Source organism: Triticum dicoccoides, chromosome 4A (genome assembly GCF_002162155.2).
Source record: "Triticum dicoccoides isolate Atlit2015 ecotype Zavitan chromosome 4A, WEW_v2.0, whole genome shotgun sequence".
NCBI lineage: Eukaryota > Viridiplantae > Streptophyta > Magnoliopsida > Poales > Poaceae > Triticum > Triticum dicoccoides.
The window spans coordinates 615,467,964-615,481,802 of record NC_041386.1 but is presented as its reverse complement, the minus strand read 5'-3'; the positions used below and the strand labels follow the sequence as shown (position 1 = coordinate 615,481,802).

The window sequence follows — 13,839 nt, the reverse complement described above, 5'->3', positions numbered from 1 at the left end:
CTAGTTAATCTCAACAGGTACAACCATCACCATTCGCATGCAGTACATGCAAGGGCCAGCGATAACATGTGAATCACCTGAGGAACTTTCTGACTTTGTTAAGGTGCTTGCACCAATCATGCATGCATGGATGCGTCAGCCTATAATTAAACATAATCACGTGTACAAAGAGAGGTCCGATAATGATAGGTAGATGGCTCATATCCTATATACACTAGTAAAATGCCCGTGCGTTGCTACGGGCCACAATGCATAAGAATGAATTTGTCTTCATAAAATTTATTCATCTAAACAGTCTGGACTATCTTAAATACACACAATATATGAAGGAGACAATAATCCTAGACGCACGGACCCTTACGAGAGTTATAGAGAATCTCCTTCTAACTCATCTTTCTCCCCCTGATTTTCAGCTGGGGTTGGCCCCATCCTTCTCTGATCTTAAATCCTGTTGGTCCACAGTCGATAGTCCGTTGAACCCATAAAAGAACTTCACGTAGATGTAGCATTACTCTGAAGGAGAAATATGGTTGTCCAGACCATCCGACTGTTATCACCAACACATGGTCTTTCTTTTTTCTACCGGGCCCTCCCCTTACTACTCGTTTTCCTGCCATAGCGAGACATTTCTTTTTTATTGAAACCCTTTCGTTTAAAAACATGGCTAACATGTAACGTTAGGATCGTCATGCATGTCATGTGACCTTTTTTATGGTAGATAACTTTTCTTCTTCCTACTATCTCTGCCATTGAAGCCCCCTTCTCCAATAAAAAAATACATTTTTAATAGAAGGATAAACATATTGCACCATAAAGCAAATGCAATCAGTGCATATCATGTGACCTTGTCGTCTTTTATGGTAGATGCCTTGGAACCCCCCTTCTCTAATAAAAAACAATACCTTTTTTGTAGCAGGATAAACGTATTGCGCCATGAAGCAAGTGCAATCAGTACATGCACACCGATATGTTCTCTGTAGCAAAAATTTACTCTTTTTTTTTTTTTTTTTTTGCAAAATCCATCATATCTCCACATCTCAACAACTCAACTCAATTTTTTCAGATTCGTCTCGACTATTATTACAACCACTACCGTGGCATCTGATCCTTCTTGAATCCTTGTCGATAGCTACCGTCTTGTCCTCCTCAAATCCTTGTCGCTAGCCATCTTGGCGTTGCACGATTGTAACGGTCGCTGCTAAGAATTGTGACGCACACAGCATGTCTTGTGGTGGTGTGTCTGATACAACTTCAGAGTGTCCATTTGTGTTTGTGCTTCTGTTAGGCAAGTCTGGTAAGTATGCATGTAAGCTGTAGTCAATTTCACAGCTGAACTATCATGTATGGCAAAGAACAGTAGTAATAAAGATAAGAGGGTTGTAAATATGCAGGTATGGCCAAAAAAAATTATGACATCAATAATTAAACTTTGTTTTTCATGTAATTATATTTCTATACCAAACGTCAATAATTTCTCATTACCAAACGTCAATAATTTCTCACCGTCCAAGAGTGTCAGCTCCTTACTAACATGTACTCCCTCCGTTCTGATTTACTCGTCGTGGTTTTAGTTCAAATTTGAACTAAAACCACGACAAGTAAATCGGAACGGAGGGAGTAGTACTTCACATGTATTAAAATTTAAAAGGGATAGGAGTTTCTTTGCTTCACATAGCCTCTGTAGAAATGTAATGACTAAAATTTAATGGTAGAAATTCAGGGATAGGAGTTTCTACAGCTTGGACGGACGGTGGTACAATCCATATAATTCATCTGAGCAGTACCTAGTGACTTGTTTCACAATCAAGTAGTTCTGGAAGCCCCTTAAAGCATAGAAGTAACTCACCATACTCTCCCTACTCCTGGCGAAAATCAATCCTTGTTCCCTCCCCATGGAGCATGGAACATATACATCAGTAATTCATGTTCACTCCTTAAATGGTCATTCAGAGAAGCATGTAGCCTGCTGCAGAAATATAGTAAATCCTGTCCAAAGCAACAATCTCTAAGATACAACCATATCTAGTTCAAATGCAATAAAAAAAATTAGTGCTTGTGTTTCCAACAACAAATGTTAACATCTCTGGCTATATTACTTTGAATCGGGATATCTGCTATGGAGTTCATGAAAACAACACACACAATATTAGTATAATGCAAATGCTTTATACATACGCATAGGCTTCATTTCTGATCCAAATTATGGAATATGAGCACATGTAAAGCCGAGAGAAGTCCAATACAGTACGCTTCATGTGGAATTCAAGTTGTTAAATTAAATAACTACATGCACCAAGATAACAATATGTGTTTTTGTACATTAATTCAGTTCATAAAATCTAGCAAAGGTGTATGCTCACTCATTTCTCTTTGGTACCATTCCTCCGTTCTTCCTTGGTGCAAAACATGAACTATTAACCACGTGAATCTTTTTCCGCCTATCATTGGCCCTTTTACATATTTTCTTGCCCTTGTTCTTCCACTTCTGGTATTACTACAGATGTCTGGGCTTCCTATATTTCCCTTACCTTATGCATCCTACAGCTTAACGGAGTGGCATTCAGTTTTTGGAATGCTCAAACGGAAATATACATTATCTAGTAAGTTATTTAGTAATTTAAATAAATCATGTAAGTTCACTTTTCTTATTTTCTTAGGCTGAAGATACTTGTGATATGTTACGAGTGGAATCTATGAGAGAGAAAAAGCAATTGCGATCTTGAAAAGAACTGATTTCATGCGCTCGAACGTTTCTTCGGGACCCAACTCCAAACCAAGGAAAGGCTCGAATCTGTTTTTAGAACATGGCTCTGCTGTTGTATAACTACCTATGAACTCACAAATCTAGAAGGCCATTCACCATATGCAATGAATACACAATGTTTTATTGATTGGTGACGAACAAGTACAAAAAACAGTAAGGGTGTGTTTGGTTTGTGCCCCAATTTGCCCTATCAAATTTTTGGCATGACCAAAGTGAGGGCATGACCAAAAAATTGGCAAGTTGTTATTGTTTGGTTTATAGCCACTGAACCTTCCAAAATGTTGGCAGATATTACAATTCGTTTGACAACTTGAATTGATTTGTGTTTTTAGTTATAATGTTGATCCAATAACAAATAAACTCAAAACTTTATTTTTGTAATATGGACACTTAATTAACTGTAGCATGCAGAAAGAAATGAAATGGGTCATTCACAAAAACAATGAAAAGATACAACATTTGTGCTCAACGAAACTTGCGCTGCCTTTACGAAAACAGAGACAATTTCATTCGCAAAAAAAGAAAAAGAGACAAACAACCGTAATTTAGTAGTACAATTTCTTCTCCGGCTATTGGACTGTGCTAAACAGAATTAGTTGCGCGATCTAAGTGATCACAACGACCCAAAGAAATACTCAGCCGATTAATCCGCCGCACCGATTGTTCGAACTATACGAGATTAAAAAAACTAACACGAGATCCTCGTATCAGCCGGCGAGGGACGTGCTCGCCAATTTTTTGGCGACCAATTTCGGCGCCCTCGATGCGCCCACGAGCTGGCAGAAGTAACACTGAGCCTTCGGGGCGAGCCAGGGCGAGCCAATATTTTGGCGATGGTCCAAACAGGGCCCAAATCGCAAGGGCATGCCAAAAAACAGATAGGGTCGGCGTTGGTGCTAATCCAAACGCCCCCTAAGCATCATGTGGATAGAAAAGGATGACAGGGTTGCTACCGAGAACATACCGATTACAGAAAAAGGATGTCAGGCTTGTTTCTAGTTCTTGAGTTTTTGGTCAGATGTCAGCTCATCAACCAAGATTCTTAAATGCAGCTTCAATAACCTCATTTCAGTTCCTTCTTTGTCAACTATTTCATCAATGCAGGCTCAATAACCATCCAGACCTAAACACGTTATCAAAATACTCAGGATATTAGCTACCGATGAGCATTCACAAGCGAGATATCTAAAACATTTAATAAATCTCACGAGGTGAACACTTACTTGGAAATACTTTGGAAGAGTGTTGTATTTACAGACCTCTTGAAATGCCAGTAGGGTCATTACATGCCGCAGATGTAGAACATATGCCAGTCATATTGTGCTTAAGCCACCAAAGACTTAAAGTCTCGGGAATAAGTAGGTGGTCGCGTCCAACATTGTGATTGATCATTAAAACAGTATTCCAACTAAAAATATTCAATTCTTAGGTGGTCGTGTCCAACATTGTGATCTCCTTTTATTCATTTTGATGACAAGTATTTTCGGACGGAGGACATTTCATAAAACACCTGAAAGGTATAGCTTAATTAGTATCAGTACGTAGTGATTCTTGCTACCATGAATTTAGATATATATATATATATATATATATATATATATATAGAGAGAGAGAGAGAGAGAGAGAGGGAGGGATCATATTATGCATCGTCCTTCGCTTATCTAGTGTGAGGAACTACAGATAGAAAGGAGAAATATGCTTGGAACTGATGGATATAGAATGCAGTGCATCATAACCAAATATGGACGAAGCGGCAATGGCTGTAAAAGCAATCACGTGATGAAAATTTGCAAATGGGAACATGGAACAAAAACAACAAGAGTTTCCATCTCATGTATAGTAGTAAAGGAACCCTGAAAATGGCTGTAAAAGCAATCACGTGACCGATAACATACTCCCTGTCGTAAAGGAACCCTAACATATAAAGTTGTACTATTTCATCACATACCTTATTAGCGCAGTAGTACGTCTTTCCCGATGCCCAGACCCTGCGACCGATAACATACTCCCTGTCGTTGCAGAAGAATGGAAACTGCACAGGCAAGGCAAGCAGTGACGGCAAAACTTATATAGTTTGTAATGCATTCCAGAAATATTGCCAGGGATATCACGCAGATACCTCACCTTCCTGACCCAGCAAACAACCATTGTTCCAGTATTTGTGCACCCGTCGTTCAATCTCGTGCTGCAGATATTGTCCCAAGTGTTCTTGACCCGGAAGTCATCATCCCAGAAGAAATCCCTAACAACATCCAGCGACGCGTCTTTGAAGATAGTGGCAATGCAGTACTGCGGCGGGCATTCTAGAATGAAACAAAGTGACCAATTTTTTTAATCCTGAGCTATATTATAGTATCTTGTATGTCTAAACACTGAATTACTGAACCAAATTTCATTGCAACCAGTATCACAAATCTACATCTCTCATCAACAATCCAAAAACAGTACAATGATTGATAAAATTTTGAAAAGTTAAGACACCGTTGCTCTTGAATTGTAAGGCTATGTCTGAATCAACTTTGAAAGACTACACACACAAAATTCTTCAGTTATGCAGTCGCTCAACTAAAAAACTAACTAAGAAGGCTTCATGCATACCTTGGGATCTCTTCTCTAGCCCTGGTACCGCATCGTCGGCAATGTGTGTTCCATCATGTGTAGGCCGGGCCGCCGTCCTTATCTTCGACGACCCTCCCTGCATCAAGTCCATGTGCTCACTGAAATTGTTGCTCCGGCGCCACAGAAGCCTCCTTTGCTCTACACGATTTACAATCATATCAGGCGACCACAACACTATCCACAACACGCACACACAGGCCGTACCCTTTGCCTGTAGCAACGATTACGAGTCGAACGACTAGTCTAGACTAGTCGCTCGACTAGTCTATGAGTCGCAAAGTGGCTGTCGACTCAGTTTCTCGTGTAGACTACTTAGACGAGTCGAGCCAGTCATCGACTAGTCGACGACTAGTCTGGACTAGTCGACATGTTCGAGTCGAACGACTCAAAAAACTGGGGGAGTATAAATAGGTGGCTCATCCCCGTGAGACTAGACCTAATTCTTTCTTTCCTCTCCTCACCCTCCTCACGCCGCCGGCTGCTGGACGCGCCCGTCAAGCCCTCCTCGCGCCGCCGGCCGCTGGACGCGCGCCGCCGCGGATCTGGAGCTCCGCCGTCGCCGGCCCCTCGTGCTCTTCTCCTGCTCCTTCGTCTCGCGCCCCTCCTCGCACCGCCGGCCCCTCGTGCTCTTCTCCTCTTCAAGCAGGTGAGCCTCAGTGCCCCCCTTCTCCTCCTCTTTTTCTTGGCTTGCTGCTGGTGTTGCTCTGCCTCGCTGCTGGAGGACTACTCGTGCTGCTCTGCTTGCTGCTGCTTGCTGGTGCTGCTCTGCTTGCTGTTGGTGTTGCTCTGTTTGCTGCTGCTTGCTGGTGCTGCCCTGCTTGCTGCTGCTTGCTGGTGCTACTAGACTGAGTTTGTTTCAACTTCCAGGTCCTGAGGTCTGAGCTACAATGTCTACAACACCAGAGATATGTCAAGTAGTGTGTTCAGCAGCTGCTGCAGCTCAAGCCGATGAGCATTACGATCCATCGAAGGATCCTGCAAGGAAGCCACGTAGGAGCAAGGACCCAGCATGGAAATATTCCTTTTGGCCTGATCTGCAGGACAAATTGACACTCCAGTGTGTTTTGTGTGGCAAAAACATCACTTCTGGAGTGCTAAGGATGAAGAAGCACCTTGGTGGGGGTTACACAGAGGTGAAAATGTGTCTAAAAGCAACCAATGAGATCAGGAAAGAGATGCATTTGTACATGAAGACCAACTCAACCAAGTTCAAAGCCATGCAACTTGATGGGGATGAAGTTGAAGCAACTGATGGAGATGGAGGAGAGGAGGAGGTAGGAGCAAGTTCAAGGGCGTCGAATAGCACCGCAGCCTCCACGAAAAGGAAGGCTTCTTTTATTGTGACGGCGCCGGTGGCGGCAAAGAGGACAAGCAAGTCAATTGCAGATGAGGTTAGGAAGACACCAGAGGAGGTGGTTGCTGAGAGGCATAGAGCAGGAAGCAAGCAGTTAAAAATCAAGCATTATGGAACAAAGACAAAAGAACAAAAAGATGAAGTAGATGGTCATGTAGCTGACTTTCTCTATGAGAATTGCCTTCCACTCAATATTATCAATTCGAGAAGTTGGGAGATCCTATTGGAGTCTGTAGGACAGTATGGTTCAGATTATATCACACCTTCTTACCATGATGTGAGGGTACCATTACTTGAGAAGGCAAAGCTCAAGACTGACACTTTGAAGGCCAAGCATCAAAAGGCGTGGAAGGAGTATGGTTGCACTCTCATGTCCGACGGTTGGACGGACATGAGTGGGCGACACTTGATCAATTTTCTCGCCAATAGTCCTGAAGGTACATTCTTCTTAGGGACAGCCAATGTTTCTTCTGAGTCTGTTACTGCTGAATTGGTAGCAAAATTATTGAGTGAACAGATTGAGGCAATTGGACCTGAATTGGTAATCCAGGTCGTTAGCGACAATGGCTCCAACTACAAGGCAGCCGGGAGACTTCTAATGGATAAGTATCCATCTTTGTATTGGACACCTTGTGCTGCTCACTGTTTGGATCTTATGCTAGAGGACATTGGGAAGATAAGAGAGTTCAGTGATTGCATTGCTAAAGCAAAGAAAACAACCAGATTTATTTATGCCCATGGTAGGATTCTTGATCAAATGAGAACCTTGAATGGCAAGAGAGATCTTGTAAGGCCTGGAGCAACTCGTTTTGCAACCTCCTTCCTCACATTGGCCAGCATGTGGAAACAACGCCAACATTTGAAAGCACTATTTGTTAGCACAGAATGGCATGCAAACAAGTTGAAGCTCACCCCACCAGGGAAGATGGCTGAAAATACCGTGCTCTCTGTGACGTTTTGGCAATCGGTGGAGAACTGCATGAGAGCTTCACAACCCATTCTTGTTGCTTTGAGGATTGTTGATGGTGATGACAGTCCAGCAATGCCCGAAATTTGGGCAGCCATGGATGTTGCGAAGACACACATAAAGGATGCATTGTCACAAAGGCCAGGCCTACAAAGTCAAGTGCTAGCAATTGTTGACAAGAGGTGGGATCACCAGATGGAGCAAAAGCTACATGGGGCTGCAATGTTTTTGAACCCCAGCAAGTTCTTTCAAATGAAGGAGACTAACAAAAGACTAGCTGCACGGCTGCGTTCAATGTTCAATGATGTGCTATGGAAGATGGTGCCGGATGATGAACTACAATCCAAGATAAGTAAATTGGCTGATGATTATGAGCTCGCGGAGGGTGAATGTTTCACCAAGCAAATGGCAATTAAAGACCGCGAGAAAAAGAGTCCTCGTAAGTATCTATGAGAATGCAGCTAGTAGCTTATCTTCTTGACTCTATGTTTCAAGTTTCAACGTCTACTTGCTTGTTTCAACTCCTACTTGCTGATTTTTGTAGTACTTTGGTGGAATGCATATGGTGGCCTTGCTTATGACCTCCAATCTTTTGCAAAACGAATCATTAGTCTATGTTGTTCATCGTCTGGCTGTGAGCGCAATTGGAGTGCATTTTCTCATGTAAGTATCTAGCAATTGGATGGTTTGATAGATAATTGCAGTCTATAGCAGCTTCTCACAAAAGGATTTGCTTGCAGATCCATACCAAAGGAAGAAACCGTTTGGAGTATAAGAGATTGAACAAGCTAGCATATGTCTCATACAACCGGCAAATGACAACTAGGTTTGAAAAGTTACGCGAGCAAGGTTCCAAAGGAAAGAGGGCTAATGCACTTATCCTAGAAGAATTTCAATGGGATAATGAATGGGTTGATGTTACTGCTGAATTGGTTCATCAAAATGACGCTATGGACGATGACAATCCACTACTTTGGTCCCATGTTGATGAGGCCGTTGGCGCGACCGATGGTCTAAGTGGACGCCATCTTCCAAGGAGGGCTCGTGGTGATTTCAGTGAGTCTAGTCCTCCCGCTGGCTCTAATATCTTTTACACTCAAAGGACAAGTGTGGTTGTCCATGATGAAGACTTGCGGGCTGAATTGGAAGCTGAAGATATTGATAGTGACATGGACACCAATGGTGAAGACAATGATGGCCCTACACGAGCTATTGATATAGACCCTGATTTTCAGCTGGATCTAGATCTAGATTGATTTGAGGGCTAAGGCTACAAGATTTCTTTTGCTGGACTGGACTTGTTGCTTGTGGTGTTGTTGAACCTTTTTTTGTAATTCAGACTTTGATGTTGGACTACTTGTTGAACCTTATGTTCGTCTTGTCAAGTTGTCACACTAAGGTGTTCTCCTATGGATTATGGAGTTCTGAACTTGTTTTTTATGCTAGTGTTGCTGTGCTGGACTGTTGTTTGATAGTGCATATTTGATTGGTTTTATCTTTCGTAGACTGTTGTTGCTGGTTTGTGGAGAAGCAGAGGCCCTGGCCATTGGATATTGCAATTGGCACAGCCTCAGGTTCTTCATCCACTTCCCATGCATTCATTTGTATTATATACTGTACTTGTATACTTATATAGTGTATACTATTACTAGGTATTATTAGTTACGTACTGTAAGTTCAGTGCTACAGTACCATGTCGACTAGTCTCGCACTAGTCTAGACTAGTCTAGACTAGTCTATGAGTCTCAACCTTGGAACGACTCGTCGACTCTTCGACTCGTAAACGTTGGCCTGTAGCCACCGGCTCGCGTGCACCCTCAAGCACAAACCTGCATGCGCCTCTGCCGACTGACCATAGCTGATTAGTTTCACTTCTTTCTAGGATTCCATTTTGCGCTAGTCCACCAAGTCCTCCACCAATATCCGCAACAACCCCGTGGCATGGTAAGTGAAGGATACATCGCAAATACTCTGAAAAAGGATGGAAAATAAACATAATTGTCACATGAAGATATTATAATGTAAATGGAACAGCCGGAGAGGCTTACGCTCAAGCTGAAAGAGCCATGATCCCACAGGTCTTAATCCGTCCCTTCGTGTAAATAACAATGGAATTGATACAGTACTTTAATATAGCATTTGACAAACAATAAGCAAGAAGATGATTGATGCTTCATTCTCTAATACATGTCTTTAGTTCCTGCATACACACTGGACGGATTTAATTCAGATGAAGATAAGGAAAAACTGGTGCACCCTTCCTATGCACATGGCATATCCATTAGAGAATTAGTGGCAGTGGTTAACCTAAAGAGTCTGGAATTACATTACACAAAAAGAGAACAGGGAAATGTGTAGACATCATATCATACAGCTAGAATGCTAAACGTTGCTCCTAACTGAACTGAACTAAAATGGCAGCCAAATCTGAACTTGAACTCAACTAAATGGCAACTTGAGCTAATATAATTGGTCCAAAAAGATCATTTTAAAACTGTATCAGAGATAACCATGGAAATAATTTATAGAACATAAAAAAGAAAAACAACATTTAGCTTCTTGTAACCATATAAGTGGCAGGAATATACAAACAGAATTATCTTTGGGTGCCCAAAACAACTTCACTTCAATTACTCACTATACAATTTGGTTTAGTAAAATGGTAGATCGGAAGTTTCTTTCTGGTTGATACAATAACTATGCATGAGGTGCTAGCTCCAGTAAAGTACTCCCTCCGTCTGAAAATACTTGTCATCTAACTGGACTAAAAGGGATGTATCTAGAACTAAAATACATCTAGATACATCTCCTTTTATTCATTTTGATGACAAGTATTTCCGGACGGAGGGAGTATATGTCAGTTCTACCAGATTGCAATAATATCGGATAAGCCTCCAAATAGGTGCATGTTGACAAGAAAATATGACTGCTATACTAAGTATTCACTATACCATGCATGCTTTCTTAATGGTAATATTTATTGATTTCCCTATTCTGCAAATACGAACGACTGATGCTTTCCCACCACGAATACATTTATTACTACCCCAAAGTATTGGAGTACTATGCAACCACACACCAAAGTATTGGAGTAGTACTGACAACAACACACTAACAATAGCACCGTACCTACAGTGTCTCTCGAGGTCTTTCTTTAACTCAGGAGTGTACTTTAGCCCTCACATATCGAACCTGAACCTGAAAACAATGATTGTCGGTTTAATAGATAGTGCATATGCACAACCATGTGAAAGTTTAACTGGACATCAAAATCCTGTTGTCCACATGCGTAATGTAAACCCTGCCTGGCATGAAGATCATGGCACAAACCATTCTAAGAAAACTAAGAAATTTTATTTGTCATGGATGTGGTGGTGAGAACACAAAACAGCAGGGGCACACCAAGCAGACGTGCACAGCAGCAGCAACCAGCAACATCCACACATGCACATTAGCAAGCAAGCATTGAGATCTGCCAAGGTCGTATGGGGCAAGATAAGCGATACATGTTTGACCATACGTGCACCGGAGTAGGGAATATGTCGAGGGCGCGGCGGCGTACCTATCTTGTTAGTGTGGCCGCGGGTGGAGACTGAGGCTGGGCGCGGCTCCCCAGGAAGAAGACCTTCCGCCACAATGCCATCACCGTGCACGGGCGCCAGCATCCTCACGGCAGCACCCAGCCTCGACGACCCCTCTTGCTCTTCCTTCCGCCATCATGGTGGTGGTGTCCGTGGAGGGCATCGGGTTGCGGGCAGCCTCGACGACCCCTCTTGCATTTGATGACAAGTATTTCACGAGAAGTTATTTACAAAAACAGGTCCCATATTCAGCTGCAATTTTTGCCCTTTGTCCAATTGTGTAGACACAGTTCTGTCTATAGTATGCTTATATTGCAAACCTCAATGACCATGTCCTCCAGGCTCAAAGAGTCGATGCTACTGTAGCCTAGCTGAGAAGCCACGTCTGGAAGGTGTTCAGTTCAAGAGAACGTCAATAGGGTTTCCCCCAACCACAGAAAACACATCAACTATGTTCAAAGTGAAGAAAGTATGTTGGATGTTGTCGGCTTACTCTGTACTGAAACAGTAACATCAGAAACTGCATACCGCTCTTTCAGATCATCATAACGCTGACGGAGCTTTGCCATTGCCTGCAGGCATAATATATCCACTGTGATTCAATAGATTGTAAGCTTGAGACGCACATGTCAGAACGAACAAAGTCCAGGGTCTTAGCAAAAAGATTGTCCATTTTAATGCAAATGCAAGGTATCATAGGCTCTGTATCCATCTTATGTGAAGGGTGTATACAAGCAAGATCACACGAGCACAAGGATGCTCCATTCATATGCAGCATGGACATAACCATGATGAACACAGCACACACTGAAGCTAGACCCGCAAAGTCCACACTCTGAGTTTACACTTGTTGCATTACAGACCAAATTTGGATCCAGTTTTTACACGGATGGATTAAATTAGACTGATGTTTAAGAAGCAATGCAGAGCCAAAAGAGAACCAGCCCTTTTAGTATGTCTGCTGAATCTGAATCACAGTTATCTAAGTCATCCCGTCTCAACAAAACAAAAATAACAAAATCATGAGGAGGGTGGAATTTGCAGAAGGGAAAAGAACCTGAGAAAACGAATCAGGGTCTGAAATAGCCTGTGCCCCCTTTCTCTTCAACATATCGTTCACGTCTAACTCAAGTGGGACATCGATCCAGATGGTGGGGGCGGCGGTGCGCCAGGAGGAGGCGAGGCGACCTCGCGCGGGAAGTAGGCCGGGGCGGAGGCTCGCTGGGTTCGAGGGAGGGGCCAGGTGGGGGTCTGAACCGCCGGGGCACCTAGTGGAGGTGCTCGGCTGCTGCAGCGGTTGGGGCGGCGGCCGAGTCGCGGGAACCGGCCGTGAGGCAGGATTCGGTGCGCCTCCGGCAGATCTGGGTGGGGGGAGACCGGCGATGGGACCACTGGTCCCGTGGGCGGGGGTGGCGGGGCGGTGGCGCTCTGGGGAAGACGGCGGCAGCGGCGCGCTCGGGAAGACGGCGGGGGCAGCGGGGTGGCGGCGCTCCAGGGAAGAAGGAGGGTCCGGCGGCGCGCCGGTAGGAGACGGGGATGACGGCGCGCTGGTAGGTGGCGGGGATGACGGCGCGCCGGAAGGAGGCGGGAGTGGTGGCGCACCGGTAGGAGGCGGGGTAGGCAGCAGCGGCACGAAAAAAACCAAACCAAAGTGGTGGGACGAAAATTGACCGACGGACACTATCAACTGCTGCATTAGGAGTAGAGATAAGAAGTTGATCCCCATTATCCTATTTATCTCAACATGCACACATGACCGATTTTATTCTTCTTTTTGGGACAATAGTTGCTTTATTCATCATTTTTGTAATTTCTTTGCATCTTGAGAGTACACAACCTTGACACTGTGTTCCCCAAAAAAGGACTTGACACTGTCTTTTATTCGTTCTGGACAACATGAGAGAGATGTGATGTGGGTGGGCCATGAACTGAGCACAAGGGCCATCTAGATCCCAGGCCATACCCCAACAGCGCGCCGCAAGTGGCCCAGTAAAGATACAGCCCAATCTCCATAGAGAAGTTTGTTTTCCCCCATTTAAGACGTTTGACTTTAGATTGCTAAGAGCATGATTAATAATATAGCCGACCGATAACTATAACATGTTGCCATGTCATCTATAGTCAATGTAATAGCCCACATGTATAATAGCGAGCTACAAGGAAGTACTACTCTTTTACCACATGGCCCACCATACACTCTCGCATACCTTTTTGGAGCCGGCTGCAAATCTATTGCCCGCTTCTCTTCTTTCTCCCCTTCTCTCTCATCCAACTCAGCAAAGATATAATATTTTAAGCCTTACAGTCCGCCTACATCACCTTATTATACTTGCTCTAAGCGATACAATCAAAAGTATTTATTACAGATTCAGTAAGAATTAATAAAAAATTGGTACTGATTTTGATGTATTATTATCTTCAGTAGTTATTTAGTCAAAGGGATACAACAAAGGTGCATTATGTATGGTCGGGTGAGCTGATTTTAAAAATATATGAAAATATTTCCATATTTATGTATTCTGCATATGTGTAAAATTTCACTAAGAGGTAGTTT

General features: G+C 43.2%; 1 protein-coding gene and 1 long non-coding RNA gene across 12 annotated transcripts; one reads left to right on the top strand and one right to left on the bottom strand.

The window, feature by feature from the left end:
- Positions 1-993: 993 nt before the first annotated feature.
- LOC119287370 lies at positions 994-12,878 on the bottom strand. Of its 11 annotated transcripts, none has more exons than XR_005140844.1 (13): positions 12,343-12,876; positions 11,779-11,857; positions 11,267-11,670; positions 11,107-11,176; positions 10,834-10,902; positions 9,753-9,915; positions 9,534-9,675; positions 5,363-5,521; positions 4,713-5,067; positions 3,988-4,274; positions 3,729-3,887; positions 1,847-1,986; positions 994-1,291 (listed from the first exon to the last, which is right to left on the bottom strand). It is a non-coding gene; the product is annotated as an uncharacterized LOC119287370 (long non-coding RNA). The 11 variants fall into 11 exon arrangements; XR_005140845.1 differs by having other exon boundaries at positions 9,753-9,904; XR_005140848.1 differs by lacking the exon at positions 11,107-11,176 and having other exon boundaries at positions 11,267-11,476; positions 11,606-11,670; positions 12,343-12,875.
- LOC119287369 lies at positions 5,941-9,197 on the top strand. Its single transcript, XM_037566908.1, has 4 exons — positions 5,941-6,029; positions 6,251-8,143; positions 8,249-8,367; positions 8,445-9,197. The coding sequence occupies exons 2-4, from the start codon at positions 6,271-6,273 to the stop codon at positions 8,958-8,960; spliced, it is 2,508 nt and encodes an 835-aa protein (XP_037422805.1). The 5' UTR covers positions 5,941-6,029; positions 6,251-6,270; the 3' UTR covers positions 8,961-9,197.
- Positions 12,879-13,839: the final 961 nt, after the last annotated feature.